Source organism: Hesperophylax consimilis, chromosome 2 (genome assembly GCF_061612785.1).
Source record: "Hesperophylax consimilis isolate HC1 chromosome 2, BYU_Hcon_1.0, whole genome shotgun sequence".
Classification (NCBI taxonomy): Eukaryota; Metazoa; Arthropoda; class Insecta; order Trichoptera; family Limnephilidae; genus Hesperophylax; species Hesperophylax consimilis.
In genome coordinates, this window is record NC_142837.1 from 35,103,811 (window position 1) to 35,125,253 (window position 21,443).

At 36.1% G+C, this 21,443-nt stretch overlaps 1 protein-coding gene across 2 annotated transcripts in view; it reads right to left on the minus strand.

Moving 5' to 3' along the window:
• The window catches only part of LOC149425952 (fibrillin-2-like), a 171,129-nt gene that overhangs the window by 43,145 nt on the left and 106,541 nt on the right, over positions 1-21,443 (minus strand). For both annotated transcript variants that reach the window (XM_089642468.1, XM_089642460.1), the window contains exons 6-17: positions 20,107-20,202; positions 18,506-18,700; positions 17,292-17,452; positions 15,526-15,613; positions 14,093-14,248; positions 12,422-12,704; positions 9,419-9,876; positions 8,886-9,104; positions 7,099-7,469; positions 5,400-5,658; positions 4,141-4,310; positions 3,871-4,006 (exon numbers count right to left, since the gene is read on the minus strand). In XM_089642468.1, coding sequence (XP_089498594.1) covers positions 3,871-4,006; positions 4,141-4,310; positions 5,400-5,658; positions 7,099-7,469; positions 8,886-9,104; positions 9,419-9,876; positions 12,422-12,704; positions 14,093-14,248; positions 15,526-15,613; positions 17,292-17,452; positions 18,506-18,700; positions 20,107-20,202 — 2,592 coding nt within the window. The remainder of the gene's footprint in view (positions 1-3,870; positions 4,007-4,140; positions 4,311-5,399; positions 5,659-7,098; positions 7,470-8,885; positions 9,105-9,418; positions 9,877-12,421; positions 12,705-14,092; positions 14,249-15,525; positions 15,614-17,291; positions 17,453-18,505; positions 18,701-20,106; positions 20,203-21,443) is intronic.

The following is a 21,443-nucleotide window of genomic DNA, read 5'->3' on the forward strand; positions in this document are numbered from 1 at the left end:
GTAGCCCGGAAGAAGGAAACCTAAGCTCACACCCTCTAGTCAGACAAGTTCTCAAAGCCGCAGCATTAAAGCATCCTAAACTGTCTAAGCCTCCTATCTGGGATCCCAGAATGGTGTTGACCTGGTTAGAAGCTAACCCACCCAAAAAGTTGAGTCTCTTTGAAGTCTCGAGAAGGGCAGCGACTTTACTTTTGTTAGCTTCGGGACGAAGAGTGCATGACTTGACCTTGTTACAGTGTTCGCCAGACAAACTATTCATAAATGAGGAAGGGGTCTCGTTATGGCCAGTTTTCGGATCCAAAACTGACTCTGCTACATACCAACAGTCAGGTTGGAGGTTGAGAAACGGAAATCAGCCAAATATAGACCCAGCATACTGGATTAAGAAACTGATTGAAACCTCCAAAGAACGGAGGGAAACAAAGCAGAATTTAACAGAACTCTTCATCACTACATCGGGAGCAGTTAAGGCAGCTTCAAGAACAGTCATCGCCCGTTGGGTCAAAACAATTCTAGAAGAAGCTAAGATCACAGCTGCCCCGGGAAGTGTACGGGCAGCAGTGGCGTCACTTAACTGGCTGGATAATTTTAGATTGGATGACATCCTGGCTCGAGGGAACTGGAGGAGCCGGGACACCTTTGCCAAATTCTACAGAAGGGAAGTTAATACTCCCCTAGAGGTAAATAGGGCATTGTCTGTAGCCTCCCTATTCCACCCACTGTAACACGTGAGTAGGTATTCCAGTTTTTTGACGTATTATAATAGATCACATTAGCGTTAGTGGTCACCAGTCGATAACAAACAGATCTCAATAAAGGTTTTAAATGACGGTTCAGGCTACATAATAAAATAGTTTTACCTACCAATAAAACTTATATTATGTACCTAACCTCATTTAAAACCTAGGCAATCACTGCCTGGTGAGAACTAATGAGAAAGAATGCCGTAAACAAAAGTCGCATAGGGGACGCTTTACTTTTGTGTAGCATCTGGTGACCACTTGTCCAACACAAGGTGCTGAAAAAGAGCGGGAAAGTGCCACGCGAAAGGGAATTTGAGAATGCTTCTCTCAATAAAGGTTTTAAATGAGGTTAGGTACATAATATAAGTTTTATTGGTAGGTAAAACTATTTTATTTTGCTCACAGTGTTTCTTGTATGGGGATGCCTTAGACTGGAAATAGTGCCATGAGTAAGTTGGTGGCGTAAGTCGATCACATCGATACATTGGTCGCGTACGTCGGTCGCTGAACGTGATACACGATGATGCCACAATGCCCCGCGTACTGTCATCTATCATAATATCGTCAGAAAACAAATCCTCACGCTCTTTAAACCAACATTTTAGCTAAGCGTCCCGATCTTTGTAAGATACTAGATAAGTCCTAACGAGGAGGGCGAAGATGTACCTCGGTAATAACACTCTGTTTTAAAATTAATTTTATGAGACTGTACGCACGCCCATCCGTTCAAGCAATCAGCGTAGCTCTGAACGTTCTCATACAGAAAGTAAGCGCGTCGGTCGATTGACGCCGAGCTAGACCAATGGTCCTCGTATGCAGCGCGTAGCAACTCACGCTCTGCTTACTATCAGCGTTGCACTATGTCTCTTCATTCAATATGTGACCAACATAAGCGTGGCACCATTTCCAAGCTGAATCCCACTGGCAGTGAAAACATTCCGTCATCATTTATTTATTTCTTAACCGTTTTAGTGCTTATCAATTTTCGCAAAAATGAAAAAATATGAAAAAATAAGCATAAAATATCAATTTTATTTCTTTTTGAAATTGAAATTGATCATTTGTTGCTTTAGAAAACACTTTTGTCGGAGGAATTTTGGCAAAATTTGGTGCTTCTTCTGTTTCTGAAGATGATGAGGAGATAGAAGGCTCACTTTCAATCCTCAATCTTTTTCTTCAATGCATTATAATACTGCTATCGTCACTATTTGTATCTGTTGTTTCACCTCCCGTAGAATCACTAGGAATCGAATCAACGTTTGAAATAATAGCACGTGACATAGTTATTTTTTTTAAATAATATAAAAAAATGGAAAAAAGTTATTTTAAATGTATAAGAATGCACTCTCGTTACAAATTACGTGCGAGGTTAGCGTACGTCCACTCCCGCGGAGCACCAAAAACACACTGAAACTCGCAGCGCTTTTGCGATGCGTAGCATTCTAACGGTTAAAGCTCTTTTTAGGGGCTTTTACATATGAATAGTAAAAATTATACAGTACTGCACACAAATGAACTGCCTAAGTAACAATCATTTGTATTTGTTTAGTGATAAATTGGAGATGTCCACTAACTCTGTATAATTACTTGCCTCCATAGTTTGCCTCCATCCTGGGCGATGAAGAATACATAATATAATTTCTGCATAATATTATTTTTTTTTTTTATTAACAATATAAAGTTTTTTTACAGGTTTTTTTTTTCGATGTCTGTCTCACTAGGATAAACCTGTGTCGAGACAGACGTATTGAGTACATAAATTAATGTTTACATATTATTTGATACATATATTATATTATATATATTATAATATGATAACATAATTAAGGAATTTATATAAAGTGCAAATCACCATTTGCAGAAATTAGAAAATTTGGGACAGAATTCCTGATCACAGATCAAATTATTTTCTTGTAGAGAATTCAAGATGCATTTTTGGCACACAGAATAATTTCAGAAGAAATTATCTAAAATATAAAATAATGGCAGTCCACAAGCACGAAGCTAACAGTCCACAATGGAGTGCTGGTACCTACTCTGACGTACAGAAGTGAGGCATGGAAATGGCAGAGAAAGGATGAAAGTAGACTGAATGCTGTAGAAATGATATCCCTGAGGCGTATGTGTGCTAAAACCATGTATGATCGTGTGAGAAATGTGGAGATCCGCAAAGAGTGCAAGGCTGATGTAAATTTAATGAGTAAGATCAAGAAAGGGACGCTTAGATGGTTTGGGAATGTAGAGCGAATGAGCGAAGAAAGGAGTGTAAGGAGGATATATGATGCAAATTTGAATGGTAGCAGAAGTCGGGGACGCCCGAGGAAGACATGACACGATCAAGTGAATCAGATACTTGAGTCGGGCCATGTCAAGAGTCAGAATAATAGAAGAGTATGTATGAGACGATGTATGAATGTGAATGAGGCAAGGAGTGTGTGGTGTGACCGAGTTGTTTGGCGGTTCGTCCTCTCTGCCTTTTTTTATTTTTTTCATATTAACTCCACACAGGAGGCCTTGAAGAAAATAATTTCCCTCAGGGCCTATGTCATCTTTGGGGATGCTGTGTGGAGGGTCTTTTTGTGGAGAGGAAGGAGTGAACATGGGTCTTGAAGAGTCCCATGTTGTAGGAGGGAGGAAACACAGAGGCCGGCAGTTCGTTCCACAGCCGAGCTGTTGAACTTAGGAACGAATCGTAGAAGCGACCCGTTCTCATGTGACAAATGTCAACCGTGTACAAATGTTAGGCGCGCGTTTGGCGTGTATCCCGACTACGCACCGGTGCCGAAGGGACCAATGACGCTAGTTCCTCAGAGCATCTTCCATTGTAATACCAATAGAACAAGGACAGCATACCTACCTGACGCCTGTGCTCTAAAGATTGCAGTCCGCTTGTTAAGATTGGGGAATCTATCAAACGGACCGCCCATTTCTGCACAGAGTCAAGGGTTTTTTTCAGGTATTTAGGGGCTCCGGACCAGAGATGGCTGCCAAATTCGACAGTAGGGTGCACTTGCGATTTGTACAGGGTCAGTAGTTGTGTACTATTAAAGTATCTGCGGGCCCTGTATAGTATGCCCAGCTACCCCTAAAATAACAGTTAATTTGTTGTGATCTGATTAAAACTTGCCTGTGGCATCCAAGGTAAGTCCAGGGGGACATGAGCAGGTGTAGCTTCCTTCAGTATTGAAGCAAGTACCTCCCCCTCTGCATATATCAGTATTAAGAGAACACTCATCAACATCTGAACAAGTCTTTCCGTCCAGCTGAAATAAGGAAAATAGAAGGTCACAAATATAAGGAGATCAGGTGATTTTTAATTTTTTTTCTTTCTTAAATATGACATTTATTCTGATAGCAGTTTTGCAGTGTAAGTGGCAATTAATGTTTGGAATAATACCTTGGCGAATCCTTTCGGGCAGTCACACAGCGAGAGGTCACAAGTCACGCAAGGGGACCCCCAGGCCAGGCCGACAGTGCAACAGCACTCCTGGCGCAGGACGAGGCGAGGAAGACTCAGTTCACAGCGGCCTCCTATCAGACGTGTCCAGCAGGAGCCCTTGCGATTGTCTGGAAACATGAAATAATATTATAGATACATCAAAAAATGATTTCTCGAAAAAAGTTAAATAACAGTTATGTACGACTTAATTAAATTTCTCTTTTATCTTAACCTTTCAGGCTAATTCGTTCGCTTTTGGGAACAACGTCTCACAGAAATTGTCGTGCATCCCTTACTGTTGTGGTGAGAAATATGAAATAACGGTATTAGAAGGAGAAAATACCACGCTTTGTATTAAAATCTAGAAGATAACCACAGATAAATTAAAATGTGCACCTTATGCAATTTGTAAAATTTTAATTAATTATTTTTATATGAAACGACAATAAAGTGAGGTGACATTGACATTTGTTATATATTTTTATATTAAAATAAGTGTGTTTTTATATATTTTTTCATTATCAGTAATTTTAGTTATAAAAAACGTAAAGTGTCATTTTAATTTTCTTTTCATGTTTGCATTAAAAAATTTAAAATTTTAAAACATAAATGTTTATTTCTAATATTAAAATTTGAAAGTGAATTTTATCACCTTTCAAAAACAGTTTTCAGTTTTCGGATACATTTAGAAATATTCAATTTATTTGGATTTAATTTCAAAGCGGAAATACTCAAACCGTCTGACAGAATATGCCTGAGGCCTCAGGAGTTAAAAGCAAGCAGACACAAATTTTACACTCCCATTAATTGGCACTTTTAAATGATTCATTTATATGGCGTCGGTAGTGGCGTCCTTATGAGAATGCTGCCTCAGGAACATATTTGGCACTGCCAGGTGACATTGGTGGGGGAATTGGACTGAAATTACACACAAAGATTGGTAAGAATCTTCGATTTGCCTGCAAAATGGTAACGTTTATCTAACTATATAGGTTTTAGATAGAGCAGTACATAATATAAGTTTTATTGTATTTTAAATTATTATTATTTTACATAATATAAGTTTTATTGTAATTATGTTGTACTGTATTATTTGTGATTATAGTTTTGCTGCTGAGAGTTCTATTGTAACTTCTCTAGCTGCTATTGAAGACGATTATGAGAAAAAAAGAAGTTATAACCGAGCTATAAGTGGAATGATGGTAAATATATTGTACCTAGGCAAACACGTCCTGTATTATCCAGTACATATCCCGCTTCGCACTCGCACTCATAAGAGCCGTGGGTATTGATGCAGTTCCCGTTGATGCAAGCCGGTTCCACTCCGTCCAGGTCTACTCCAGTTTCTTCGTCATCGTTCTCTCCGCATTCGTTTATGTCTTCACAGGTCTGAAGCTCCGCATCATGCTTGGTACCCGAGGGGCAGATGCACTGGAAGCTTCCGGGGGTGTTGCGGCATTGACCACCGTCGCATAACTAGGGAGAAAAATACATAATCATAAGTTACTTGCTTTATATTTTTTTGCCTCAGGTCATCTTTAGAGACGCTGTGTGGAGGGCCAAATGAACCTGTGCTCTAGAAGGAAGGAAATATAAAAAGATGGAAAATGATTCTACAGTCGACCTGTTAAACACAAAGAAGAGTTGTCAAAAAGGCCCATTTTCATGTTGAAAATAAATTCAACTGCATAACAAAAGCTAGGAACGGATTGTTTCACAGAATTTGAACAATTCATCAAATTTCAATGTTAATTTTCAGGTTCTGTGGAAGTTCTGTTATTATATCAGTATGGGCCAGTTAGTTGCTTCGCACAACTGCAGTAATAACAGAACTTTCACAGAACCCGAAAATTAACTTCGAAATTTAATGAATTGTTAAAATTTAGTGAAACAACTGGTCCTAAGGACGGGTTGTTTTGGAGAATTTAAAAAATTCATCAAATTTCAACATTAGTTTTCGGGTTCTGTGAAAGTCCTATTCAAGTTTTGTTATTATATTATTATAGGCTAGTTTTTTGACAGAACTGAAATAAAAACAGAGCTTGAAAAATCTATCACAGAACTTGAAAATGAACGTTGAAATTTGATAAATTGTTCAAATTCTCCGAAACAACCCGTCCTAAGTCTTTCATAACCTCGGATAAAACTATAAATTAATGCGTCATTTTTTGATTCACACTTGTAGATTTATAAATTCTTTAATACAGATTCAAAAGGATGAAATAAAAAATTATTAATTTATTCAACAATTTTTTTTCTGTCTAAAATAGTTAACCACTTAATGCTAGGTTTTTTTGATAAAAAGTGTTTTAAAAAAAATCAGGTTAAATAAAACGATGCATTCCTACGTACACGAAAATGTGAAAACAATATAGTAAAAACGAAATAAGCAGCTCAAAAACACAACCGATCTCTGAGGCAAACTGCAGGCAAATTCAAACTGCGCAAAATACATCACTAACTTTTGACGAGCCTTACTCGTGTTAAGACTTGGCTTACTGAAAGAATTAATTTGTATTAGCTTACAATGATATATTATTCTAGACTTTTAAAATTGTTATTTATATTTTTCATAATTTTCTTTTGATATATTTCTGTAAAATTTTAATTTTTTTTTGTTTTATACATATAATTGTAAAAATGTAACTGTAAACTCACTATAAAATTGGAATACATTTAACGCGAGTGTGACTCGTTCAAAAGCATTAAGCATTTAAGTAATCATGATCCCGATTGAACAGATAAGTTTATAAATCTGACAACAATTTTTTTCAATAAAAAGGCCGATAGCTCCGTTGTACACTCTTTCTCTCTTTATCACAAAGGACCCATTTGATAGAAAGATAGTTACAATGAGCTGTCAGCGCAGGACCATAATAAATTATTGCTATGTATTTCTGAAAGGTAAATACTTACAGAATCTTCCAATTCGCACTCATTAACATCGGAGCACACCTTTCCAGTGGCATCTACATGATATCCGGGATCACAGATACACCTATGAGTCCCCATCAGGTTTTCACAGGCGCCGTTTTTACAAACATCGGGATTCTGCGTGCACTCATTGATATCATTCCCGTTGAAGGTGATTCCTGGTCCGTGGGGGCACAGAACTTCGAACTCCTGGGTTCCTGGGATGGGGCAGGCCTGACAAGTGGTCCCCCAGCCCATGGGATGGCCAGTGATGATGGTGCAGCAGCAGCATGAAGACTTGGTGACTGCCATGGATGTGGGGTTTAGGCATTGCCCGTCTTTGTATTGCGAGTAGCAGAGATCTCGCCTGTTGTCTATATAAATAAATAAAAGGTATAAGAGATTAACATGTATACTACTTCAATAGAAATTTAAATAGATCACATCGATCGTTCCTCTATGCATCAGTTTTTGTTCTACATATTTTACTTGATCAAGCGTTTTTCAGAATATGAACATTGTAATTGTAATTTTATTATTGTAATTTTTAAAAAGAAAGACAAACATTCCCAGGTTACGAATAACCCAACAATGTTTGAAAATCTCCTACTACCACCACAGAAAGCCGAAAATGTTGCTTTGATGGAGGACTTAGCCAGCCGAGGAATCGAACACGCGACGCTCGGGTGAGACCCAAGCGCTATGCCCACTCAACCACTGACCGGTCGAACATACAAACCCATATTTCGTTGCTAAATGCTTTGTTTAGATTAACGATACTCAAAAACAATGTGAAGAACATTTGAAATTTTTGACATTAGTCATTAGTTGTCATTCAAATACAGCGCTGCATGTGTACAATCTTTTTATTGTGGAAATTCTTCCAAGACACAATATCGTTAAAGGGCGAGTTCTGCCGTGGTCGTTAAGGGTGGAAAGAGAGGATCTCCGTGTTGTGTTATGTCAAATAGTAATGGAACCGATGAGCGAGCCGCTTGTCATTGGAATATCGCAGAAGCTTAGACGACTATGAACACTTTTTATTTGTTTTTTAAGGGTTGATGGTTAATTCGGAAATGGGCGTAAAACAAAGAAATGTTTTATTGTTTGTAGATATCTGTGCACCTCACTCAAGTGATACGACATTTGTGTGAATCTAGACTTTTTTTATAACCCCGCATTTATCGTTTTTTTCAACAGGTCGCTTCAAAAACGATAGACAGAGGTTTCACTGTACTTATACCCGGATTTAGAACACGCTCTCTGATAGAAAAAAGATTGGAGTTTAATCAGTCGGTATTATACACAGCAACCTCGAGTCATTAGATGAATGTTGCATAGACTGGTTTATTTCGGTGTATTTTTAACAGAACAAACTCTTACATAAAGACTATGAACTACGAAGCACAATGAAATGAGGAAAGTCTGTTTGAGGAACCTTTTGTCATTCTAATCATTTGTGAAGCAATAATCTTAATCATTTAACGGAGGTTGACGTTTGATGTAAGTGATTTGGAAAGTCAATACCTGTGTCATCTTAGATCGTCAATTTTTTTTTTGTAGTAAAAATATAATGATAAATTTAAAATATCAAATCAAACAGCATGTGGTGGATTTCTAAACTGATTTGTCGAGCGGTGTTTAGGTAAACAAATGGGGTTTTTTTAAATAAAAAATGGCTGAGGCCTAAATGGTTAAAAGGTAACAAATGAGAAATTTCTGTTGGTTCAAAACGTGGAGAATTTAAGGCAAAATCTTTTCTCGATGTCCTGTAAAATATTTCTTTTTACCTAAGCAAGATCTTCCGTCAGGTCCCAGGTTGAATCCAGGCGTGCATTCACAGCGGAAACTGCCCTGCGAGTTGATGCACTTGCCACTCTGGCACGGGCTGCTCAGGCACTCGTCAATGTCGATGCAGTGCTTGCGGTCGGGCCCAATCCTGTAGCCCGAGTCACACACGCATTGGAAGGAACCTTCAATATTGACACACTTACCGTGGTCGCACATTCCTGTAAAATATACAACCAAAAAGAAAGTTACGCAAAATATGTATTATGTATTGTAATTTGTTGAAAGTTTTTTTAAAATATAATATGATTTGTAATGCTTTGCCAAGGCCCAATTCCTCACCATAATATGGGCATTGGTGACTGAAGTGAATACTGTTTTTGAAAGGAAATATATTACCTATTTTATAAACAGTTAATTCAAACTACGTATGGTAAAACAGAGAGCCAAATAAATAGTAAAAATATGTTTAGTACAATGATCTGTGGTGAACTTGTTGTATGTTTCGTAAAGGGCATTAAAAAAAATAACAAACCTGTACTCAAACACTCGTTCAAATCAACACAGAATGCGCCATCCTCTGACTCTGTGAAGCCATTATCACAGAAGCACTTGTACGACCCAGGTGTATTTTCGCAACGTCCATTGAGACAAATCCTCGGGTTCTCGTAACACTCGTCTATATCGATACATGCCCTCCCTGTAGTGCTGAGTTTGAATCCGTTCTTACATTGACATTTAAAGCTGCCGTCAATGTTAATGCAGATGCCGTTATTGCACATGCCGGATAATGAGCATTCGTCTTTGTCGGTGCAACGTTTTCCATCATTTGACACGTCAAAGCCGGGGGGACAGAGGCATTCAAAGCTGTTGGGGTGATTGGTGCATTGGCCGCCTTGACAGAGTCCTCTGGAACATTCGTCTATGTCCACGCAAACTGGGCGGCCGTCTATGTCGTCGAGCTCGGCGCCTTTGAAGCATTCGCAATCGTAACTGGAATGAACAATAGAAAAAAATAGAAATAGTACCAGTGGCGGTTCTTCCCTTAGGTCAATTGGTGTTTGACCCCCCAAAATTATAAGACAACACTAATAATCAATTATTTGCATCAAAACAACTGGCCTTATTCTTAATTTATTTAAAATTTAACTCGAAACAGCGGCGGCCGCGAGTGACTAGCAGTGACATCTGTTGTCTCTAATAGAAGCTTTCATTCACAAGTCCACACGATTCGCTGGGTCAATTTAAAGAATGTCCACTTTGGCATCTTCTATCCCTATAAGCGCCATAGTATAAACAAGATGGCACTATATTTTTCGTCGAAGTAAAAATTAGGTACTGAAGAAAGCTTAAGGACGCTTAGGTCATGACCGTGGGGGAGACAACATGATGAATATTATACGTTTTACAGAGATGGTGACATAAACAAATGTCGGGTTTTCATTTTACACGCTTGTAGTGTGTGGAACAATGGTTGTTTTTCAATTGGATAGTTCGGGAAAGGTTTGGAGTAATTATTTATGTTGAATGAAACGAAACAAAAAACGTAAAAGATCATTGAAAAATAGAATCAAACTCTTATTTTATTTACTTTAATGTTGTGCACAACTACATTAAAACTTAATATCTTAAAAATAATTTGCCAGTACATGGATTGTGTATTTATTTCCAATTTACTATAACAAATTGATATAGATAATAATATATAGGTATTTTTCACAATATCAAATAAAGATTAGTCACACATATTTTTCAAATGACCTACCACGACTGGATCTTTAGAGCCGCCTCTGAATAGTACACAACCTAATTGAAAGATACATCACATCCCGGAAAGTCGATAGGGTTTAACATAAACACACATTTCACCACAATTTACAAATCTGCCATGATGATGGACACTGTAATGGTGACCGAAACATTGGCTAAAGAAGTAGGAAGCGCAACATGGCATAATATCCCAAAAATATATCATGATAGAAAAAAATAATATCAATTCAATGGCTAACTTATAACGAGAAAGAGAAGCTGGAAATGAGCTATATTTCTTTTCTTTTTTTTTACATGAAGCAATTACTTTGTGGTTAGACTGTTTATAATTAAATCAATAACTTTGTTTTTAACCACGAATTTTTCTTATTTTTCATTTGGACCGGTTTCGCTTAGATCAAGCTTCATCAGGATATAAATAATAACTATATACCAAAATAATAATATTGAATTCAATTCTATTATTCTTCAGAGTTAGCGTGAGGTCTAGAAAATGTAGGGAAGCATTAACACCTATTATGTATGAAAAGAATTTAATATAATATACCAACAATACATCTAATCATCCCATCTCTCATAAACACTCAGCATACCACTCAATGATCCATAGATTATTTTCTGTGCCACTGTCTACTGTTAATTTTGCAAATGAATTATCCCTAATAAAACATATAGCATCAAATAATGGTTTTAACTCGGAATTAATTGATAAAATCCTTAATAAAAAACAAAAAAAAAATTCCATAATTCGAATTTTACAGTTTGCAGACATAGAATCTATACATTACTATACATAATATAAAAAAGAAAAATAATGTATAGCTAGTTTGGGTTGCAAGAAGAGGATGGAGAAGTTAGAGAATTATAAGAAGATGAAAAATTTGAGAAGTTATTAGTAAATAGATCACACTAATTAATTGTGTACATACTATACCGCTAAGTTAGGGAATAAGGATATATTAGGTTTTGTCTGAAAGTTGATTAAATTGATAGAGTGTAGAATGAATGGGTATTGTAGTTGTAATGTATTCCGTGTGTAAGGATCCATTTCGTAATTTGTTTTTTAAAGGAATGGGGTTAACTCACGGTTTTTAGGTTTTCAGGTCAAATGAGATGAGGTCAAAGATTTTAGGAGCTACGATGAAAAATTGTGTGTATGTTAAATTGTTTTTTTTATGTCGTTAATTATTATTATATGTGTAATTCTTGTATTTGTTTTTATAATTTTTTTTTTTTTTAGGATTGTGGTGCTTCATATCAAAGCTCTCGCAAATACAAGTACATTTAACATGGTTGATACTATCACTAATTACAGACAAACACAACATTGATGATATAAAGGATAATATGCTTTAGTATGATCTGTTACATTAAACATAAAATCACTAATCACTTTTTGGCATACAGTATAATGTAAATTATACTGTAGGTTCATTATCACAGCTATGTATTGTTTTCCCCCTCCCACTTATTAATTATCAATTAGGTCATCTCTTTCAAGTCTAGTATAATATACTCTTTTGTAATATGTAATATTATGTCTCCCTCTGTCTTCGTATCTATATATAAGCGCTTACTTTGTCTTAGTATTTAGTTATTATTTATATCCTGATGAAGTTTGATATAAGCTAAAATATGAAAAATAAGAAAACGCGTGGTTAAAAACAATTGTTTGAGCTATATTGCATTTACACTTTGTAAATTTATGATCGATTTGAATCCTGGATGCTGGTTGATCATACACATATACGAATTGTATCAAACTCACCCATCTTCCGTATCGATGCACTTCCCGAGCCCGCAGATATCCTTCCTGAACAGGCACTCGTTAACCCTGAAAGCGCCCGGTGGGGTGGGATGGAAGGTGTTCGAGTCACTGTCGAAGCCCCTGCCTCTGTCATCCCAATGGTGGGACACGCTGCCCCCATTCTCAAAGTCTTTGCCATGGCCGGGTCGGCTGCCGGACTCCCAGCTCTTGGTGCCCCCCGAACCTCCACCACCGATCTTCTTGACTCCGAGGCTGCTCCATAGACAGAGACTGTTGTAGTCAGCTGGAATGAAGAACGATTGCATAATATCAGTTAGGAGTAATCCTATCCCGCTGCGACTAGAATACCAGAGTGCGCTTTGTTTTGGGGACTGCTCTGATGATGGGAAGGAGGTTGGTGTTTAGTCAGCTGGTATACATACATCATGACATCAGTTGTAGCCATAGACAAAATTATACTAGACACGGCATATTCATTTAAAAATAACTCCAACACAATTTTGGTTTGGTTCACGTGCACATTTATGAAAAGGCCCAGGCATTGTGTCGCAATGCGAAATGGGCATTATGCATTGCGTTTTACCTTTTGTTGGTCTAGAGTAAGCTATTTTGCTTCTCAGCTATGCTGGGCAAGTTCATTTTTTCAATCACAAAAATAACCCAGTTCCAAATATTTAAATTTGAATTATGTCCATATTACAACACCTCTGACAACAAATTCTCCGTGGTTTCGCTTACGAATTTGAACGCTTGTACAAGGAGTTTAAACAGAGTTGGGTTGTTAAGTTCATCTCCATATTTGTGACGTACGCTACGTGGCGTTATTTTTAAAATGAATTTAACTAGACAGGGCTAATCTAGTATAATACATCAATGGTTGTAGCTATTCATACATCTGTCACTACTGGACACACTGACCCTACCCACTTCCCTCAAACTTCACAGAACTTCCTCTCCTATATTTCCTTTTTTATGTGAATACCACACAAGAGTCACAACTGCTCCCAACCGTCTGGAGCTAGTGAGACTACAGCATTGCCAATATGGGTATGTTGTGAGGCTGAAGGCACTGGGGAGGGGAAGGAGAAGGAGAAGAAGAAACTGGGAAGTATGTGGCTATTCAGATTTGATACCGAGAGTATATTCCACTCTATACTTATACGGTTACACCTTGTTGTAAGATTGAAGTTGATCTAGAAAACAATTAGCTATTGGAGTCAGATACAGAGATTGTAACATAAATAAGTAGGTAACTATTCACATTATTTGTTTTGAACAGAATGTTTTTTTGTGAAATTTTGTTAATCACCTTGACCTAATGTTGGGTGGTCGCATCGTAATTACCTTGACCTAATGTTGGGTGGTCGCATCGTAATTACCTTGACCTAATGTTGGGTGATCGCATCGTAAAGATAAAGCATAATCTTTTTAAAGTTATGTGTATAAAAAAAAGACCCAGCATCCTCAAATATGATATAGGCCATGATGGAAAATAATTTCCTCAGGGCGTCCTGTATGAAACAAATGATTTTTTTTTTTTAAATAATCCATGTAGATAAAAATAAAGATGTTCATTTGCTGTTTGTCACCCGGGGTCTGCAGTTTATTGGGAATAAGTTAAACCAACTCATAGACATTACAATGATTCTATATCTTGAGTATTTATGGTACCTTCTCCAGGCTGCGGGCAAGGTTCACAGTAGTCACCCCATCCTCTCCCCATGTTCTTTCCGCAGCAGCAATCTCTATTGGACAATCTCATGGACAGACTATTGGAGCACTCTCCATCTTGAGATCTGTATGTGAAACAAGTGCTAAGGCGACCATCTGAAAAACAATAAGTGATTGTTAAGTTAAGAAAGCGAAATACATAATCCTGAAATGCCATTTGAATGAGTCAATAGTTGTACACCTGTTGCAATATATACAAAATGTATGGGAATGGTTCCAAGAGGATAACAGTATCTTTGAATCAACTATTGCAGTTTTTTTTAATCGATTTGTATTGACAACAAACTAATCAACTAAATTGAGTTACATAATGTTGCATAAATTTAAGAATTCTCTTCCTTTCCTAATCATCTTAAAATTAAACTTATCGCATCATTTCACCAACACCATGATTGTAACTAATTTACAATCTAACCCCAAATTTTCACCTTACACTTTTTACCGTCCTCAATACTACAAGGCGGCACAAAAGTAATCACCCTTTTGGAAGATTCTATAATTTTTGTAAATGGTGGCAAATGTCAATTCTGCTTGGATATTTGTGAAGTAAACAGATGCAGAACACACGTTGATGAGTCATGGAACGCTGTACTCCTCAAGAATGCGGAATAATTGTTTCCATTTTTTTGCGGAATAATTCATCTCTGGTATGGGCCAGCAAGATCACCCGATTTGACCGCTCCAGACTTCTTTTTGTGTGGTTTTTTGAAGTCACGGGTTTATGTCAACAAGCGCCAGACTCTTAAAGCCCTCAAAGAGAATATCCGTCACGAATGCGAGAACTTATTGCCGGAAGTTCTGGCAAAAGTGATGGAAAAATAATGCCATAAATAATAATCAATTATTATGAGCAATAATTAGTCACCTGAAATATCGAAAACACAAACAAATTGAAAATATCTACCGAGTAATAATAAATCCCGCCGACGGGAATTCCATCGATATTTCAGGCGACTAATTATTGCTTGGAATAATTTGTTATCCTTTGTGCTATGCATAAAAAAAGTTTTTTAAATAAATCTAAAAAATAGCCATAAATAATGCCATGGAAAAAAAATTCAGACATCAAATAAACATAATCCACAAGCAGAACCAAAGCCTTTCATTTATAAAAAAAATTACAGCCAAAAAACATTGAGTGATTACTTTTGCGTCACCTTGTATTTTCCCTCCATTAAAACAACTTTTCTTTCAAAATGATTACCTACCTTACTTTAAACCTCTTTAAAGATATAACTAGCACATTAAAATATTTACGAAAGTACCTACTTCAATTTAAGCATACCAATTAAATACAATAAAGCTATCAAGAATCTAATCTAGCAAATATAAAGAATTATCCAGCAATATTACAAAAGGATAAAGTTACTTACCAACGCAGAACTTCTTATCAGGACTCTGGATGAAATGAGGATTGCAGAGGCAGTAATATGATCCTTCCGTATTTACACATTTACCATTCTGCAAATCAAAAAAATTTGTGGGAAAAATTAGTTGCAAGATAATATTGTTAATTCTGAATTTGAAATATGAGATTGGCAAATACGACGCACATTCGAACTTGGTTATAACGATCACGGCAATTACAAAACGATATTTTAGTTCTGGCTTATCTTCATAAAATTATAGACTGTACTTTGAGACTGTAACGTGGTTGATTCACTCCTATACCGAGCAAATAATTTTGTCAACACAATTTCTGAATACATGAATGGGGCGTTGGGTCTAAAAATATAGTTGGGAATTATTCAAAAATTATTCTCGAAGTAACGGTTAGCTGAATATCCGGCACACAACGGCGGCTGGCGGGAATTTCCTATCCCGTTAGGGATGGATTCATATTTTTATGGCACTAACTGTGTAAGATTGTCGGCTATGTGAGCCATTGCTATCCATCGGGCACAATGTAAAATTGTCATAAAATCTGCGAAAGTTATGCGAAATTTGAGCTTCGCAAATTTGTTCCGTTTTCTTTTGTATTACAACTCATCGTCAATTTTGTTTTAAAAACCGATAAATATGTTTATGAAGGTACCTAGTTTCGAGTACCTACATCCCTGCACGGGGTAAATTTTTATAGTGATGCACAACTTTTTCAGCAGAGGGGTGCCGTTTTGCCTATTTTTCAAACAGGCCGCGACCTACAAGCGGATTTTTTTTGTTTTCTTTAAGGGGGAGGGGTTGACAGCGAAATTCAAGAGTTAAGGTTTGTGTTGATTTTTTTCATGCTCTGCAATTTGGTTCCATTCGGGAAATGCAGGGTAAATTAAGCAAAACTCTAAAAAAATGTTCTCAAGCCAATATTCCCAAACATTCAGATTTTTCTCTTTAGCCAAGTGAGCCGTATGAAATTGACATGCGGGTCTGAGAATGGGGCCGGGGGTTGTGCATCACTGGTTTGCGACAAGTAAAATTTTAATACCGAAAACCAAAACAATCGCAACAAACTACCAAAAAATCGGTAGTTACAGTACGCATAAGATAGTAATAATAAGAGAGACAATTTACTGATATTTTTCTTGGAAGCCTTAAACCAGGTGATGATAATTTATTATAATGCATTGATTGTTTTGAAGAGTAAATTGAGCAAATTTATTATCAATAATTGTAAACAATTATTGATAATAAATTTGAGTAATAAAAGTGTATTTTTATAATTTATTTTTTTAATAAGTAGTACCTACTCATAGAGATACACATCAATGTACTTACTCGTATTTTGAAAATATACTGAACTTATGCAACTATATTGATAGTAGAGGAAGGTAGGTACATATGAATTTTAAAAAACCTATTTTGGATATAATGATTAATGGCTATAAGGAGCAAATTTAGTCAGTCCCTCGTGCTCGTTATAACCAAGTTTGACTGAATAATAATTAGGTCCCAATGGTCGAGTGGATAAAGACGTTGTCCCTGTAAGACAAAGATCCTGCATTCGATTCCCAGTTGAGACCGTTATCATTTTATTCTCTTGTTCTGTTTCATGTTTCGTTTAAATTTGTTAGCATTATCTTCTTCAATAAAAAAAAAATATCGGATAAATTTAGTTTAATGTTAGGTAATGTAAGTCTGCAGATGTAATATAACGAGACTGCTCAAAACATGTGAAATATTGATTACTTGCTGAATTACGTACCTTACAAATATTCTCATCTTCGCATTCATTTTTATCCTCGCAATTGTTGGTTTCAATGTTTCTGGTTTGGCCGGCCGGACACTCGCAGGAGAAGGAACCGATACTGTTGACGCACTTTCCTCCTGAACACAGGCCGGGAATGGCGGCACACTCGTCAATATCTGGAAAACAAATTCATATTGATTAATTAAAGTCACTTATGTAGATATTTAACAATTCAAAATCAAAGTAACTTGTTGATTGAATTAATTACGTGAATTGTGCGGTGTTGTGTGCTACCAATTTTATTCTACGGCATCGAAACATGGACTATGACAAAAGCTACCACCAAAAGGCTAAATGCATTGGTAAAATCTAAATATCTCCAGGAAGAAGAGGTGTTAACAAAAAAAAAAAATTAATAGGTTCCACAAACAGAAAGGTAAAGCCACAAAAAATACTGCTTAGCCTCTTGGGACACTCGATTAATTGTTTAGGACATTCACAGGATTTGTAAAAACGCTTTTTGCAGTATGTGTAAGGGACGACAAAATAAATAAGTACATAAGGGGCCGTTCAAGTATTACGTAAGCAGATTTATTACAATTATTTACCCCCTCTTCCCCTTGTCACCAAAAGTAAGCAAAGCTCTTACCCCCCCCCCCCCCCCTCCCATGCTTACGTAAAAATTGGTACCTATATGCATTTTTCTGTTAATGTATTCTGTTTTTTAAGCGAGTACCTAAACGTATTAATTATTTGTGGGAATCCCCGAACATGTATTCGGTTTTCAAACATAGACAATGTGTGGGTTACCAATGTGTAAAAAAAAATAACTACTGCTGAGCAGTGCTGAGTAATCACTATCTCGACCCCCCCACCCCCCCATGTTATCAAAAGTAAGCAAAGCAAAGACCCCCCTGCCCCCCTATAGTGCTTACATAATACTTGAACAGCCCCTGAGAGGAACTTTTTTTAATGTAACCCGTCCAAACCTTGAAGATAAAACACCCATGAATGAATTGTGATGAAAATCCAATCTATAGATTTTCATTTTTAAATGCTCAAAATATAGTGTAAGCAGAACAATACTTTTATTGAAAAGGCACAAAGTTTCAACAAATTTATGATAAAATTACACCATCCAAGATGGTCTCCCAAAACACCACAGAGATGGGGCATCTCAATGGGGAAGTCGACACTAGTCACAGTGTGCAGGTACTTCAAAAACTTACCTAAGCATTCTCCGGAACTGAGATTCCTGAGGAATCCCTGTTCGCAGTCCATATGGTCAGCACACTGCTCGCAGGGGTGCCCCCAGGCCTTGCCGACAGTGGCGCAGCACAGGTTCTTGGTGCAGACCACTCCCTCCAGCTGGTTAGTGCACAAGCTGCCCCGAATGTCCGTGTAGCACGGCCCCGTGCGTCTGTCTGGGATGGGAAGGGACACTCAGTAAACGGTGCAAAATTTCACAAACACAGTGTTACAATTTGAAAAATAAAAATTATGTGATGGTGCTTATTAGGATACTAAAGATAATTCAGGGTAAGTGGTCCAAGGGTTTGATAGAATATTTAATTTTTTTTTTCAATATTAAAATTAGCATCCATAACGTAATCAAAATCATACATAAAACAGAGATTGTGACGGATTAAAAATTAAGATTGAGTGTAAGTACGCATTTTCAGGAATATTATACATAAAATTTCTTGATAGTCCAATAAAAATTGTCTCAGCTATTTCAAAATGTAATATGAAGATATTATATTTCTGTTTAAATATTTTATCAACTCGTTTACAAATTGTTTCAAATAAATTTTCAAATATAAGATCCCTATGTTAATTTTAAATTTCAAATAGAATTTGATTCGACAGTTCCCTCGGCAAATAAAATAACGATTTTATGAGTCACTTGAATAGTGTTGACACTAAAAAAGGTTACTCTAAACTTTAGGCAGACTAATTGATTTTTAATCATAGTTCACGGTAACTGACGTTTTGACTGTAATCAAATGATTGCAAGCAAAAAGATCGTAGGCAAAAAGATTGTATGCAAAAGATTATATGTAAAAGATCGTAATTACCATTTGATCGTAAATTACCATTTGATCATAAATTACCATTTGATCATAAATTACCATTTGATCGTAAATTAACATTTGATCGTAAATTACCATCTGATCGTAAATTACCATTTGATTGTAAATTACCATTTTACCGTAAATTACGAATTGATCGTAAATTACCATTTGATCGTAAATTAACAATTAATAGTTAATTAACAATTGATCGTAATTTCACAATTGATCGTAAATTACCATTTGATCGTAAATTACCATTTGATCGTAAATTACCATATGATCGTAAATTAACAATTAATCGTAAATTAACAATTGATCGTAATTTCACAATCGATCGTAAATTACCATTTGATAGTAGATTACCAATTGATCGTAAATTACAATTTGATCATAAATTACCATTTGATCATAAATTACCATTTGATCATAAATTTAAACTCAATCTTTCTTTAATTGAAAAATTTTAAATGCTCTTTATATACTGTAAGTGCATTATTATATTTACATATATTACCTATTTGCGATCACTTTGCTTACGATCATTTGATTACAATCTTTTTGTATGCGATAATTTTGTATACAATCATTTTATCTATAACCCTAGTACACACATAATTTGTAGAGAAATAAGGGTAAAGTGCTTAACAAAAAAACCACGGATTGGTGTAAACACACTGTTAACTCCGGAGCAAAGAAGCATTTAAAACATTTGTGCAGATACGAAACCAAAACATTGCATAATAAAGAAATCCCACCTATTTCACACCGCTTCCCGCTGATACCATGGAAGCATACGCATCTGTCAGGGGCAATACATCTTCCTCCGTGCAAGCATGGCTCTCTACAAATAGCTGGAAACAAACAATAAAACATTATTTAAATGGTTTACATACTAATTCGTTTCACATTGAATAAAAACAAACAAAAGATCATTGTTAATTTGCTATTCTAAGGTTTGTATTTCATTGCTCATATTTCAAACAACAAAAGCATAAAAAAACAGGATAATACGAAAGAGGCTGTTTTGAAAAACAATTTCAGAAAAGCAGACGGGCAAAAGTAACATGTCTAATTTGATGACTGGATAACTCATCAAAATGACAATTCAACACACCTTTAAAAAGTTATATAAAGTCATGAAAGGTGATGAATCAAAAACTAGGTGAAATAGGTGAGGTGTGTTGAATTGTCATTGTGTTGAGTTATCACTGAACCCTCTAAGTTACATGGTAGATATATAAGCACGGTTCCATGATAACTCAACACAGTGACAATTCAACACACTTTTAAAAAGTGATATAAAATCATTAGCAACGATAAAAAAAAAAATTTAAACCTAACCTAACCCAGTTAATAAAGTTTTTGTTTCATCACTTTCCATGACTTTATATAACTTTTTAAAGATGTGATGAATTATCATTTTGATGATTTATCTGATCACCATAAGCACATAGGTAAAGTAGTCCTGAGAATCGTCGATGATGTACATACTACCTCTCTCTGGGACTACTATACCGGTGAAACTTAATATTGCAATCATAAAAATTACAAAGAATTAAAATACCACAATCGTAATACACCAAAAAATAAAGCTTTTTTTTTGTTCAGGATTCTTAAATTCAAATATTAAAACCGTAGACATATGAATATTAGTAGACCTGCCCTAAGTGATTAAAAGCGTATTATCCCCACTCCCCATACCGGTTCCATTGGAGCCGGCTGGGCTCGCGTATGGCCTCAAGTGAAATTTGAAAACGTGACGTCATCATTCTTGTGCGAACTATGCTCGAGGCATCATCGGTTCATTTTACGAAATAACACGGCAAAATGTTGACTTGTACTATGAAAACTTGTAAAAATAGATGTGAAAAAGAGAATAAACCCAATTGTCGTATTACATTCCATATATAAGCATTATTTTACTTTATTTTAAGCATATTCACATTGTATAATATTAATCAGTTGTTACTATCACATCGAGAAACGTCTGGACGCGAAACACAAAGCTGGTTGGTTGCTGGGAAGTAAATTATGAACATTTATAAAAGTGTCTTAACTAAATACTTAAACGAAATATTCGACTCTGAAAATA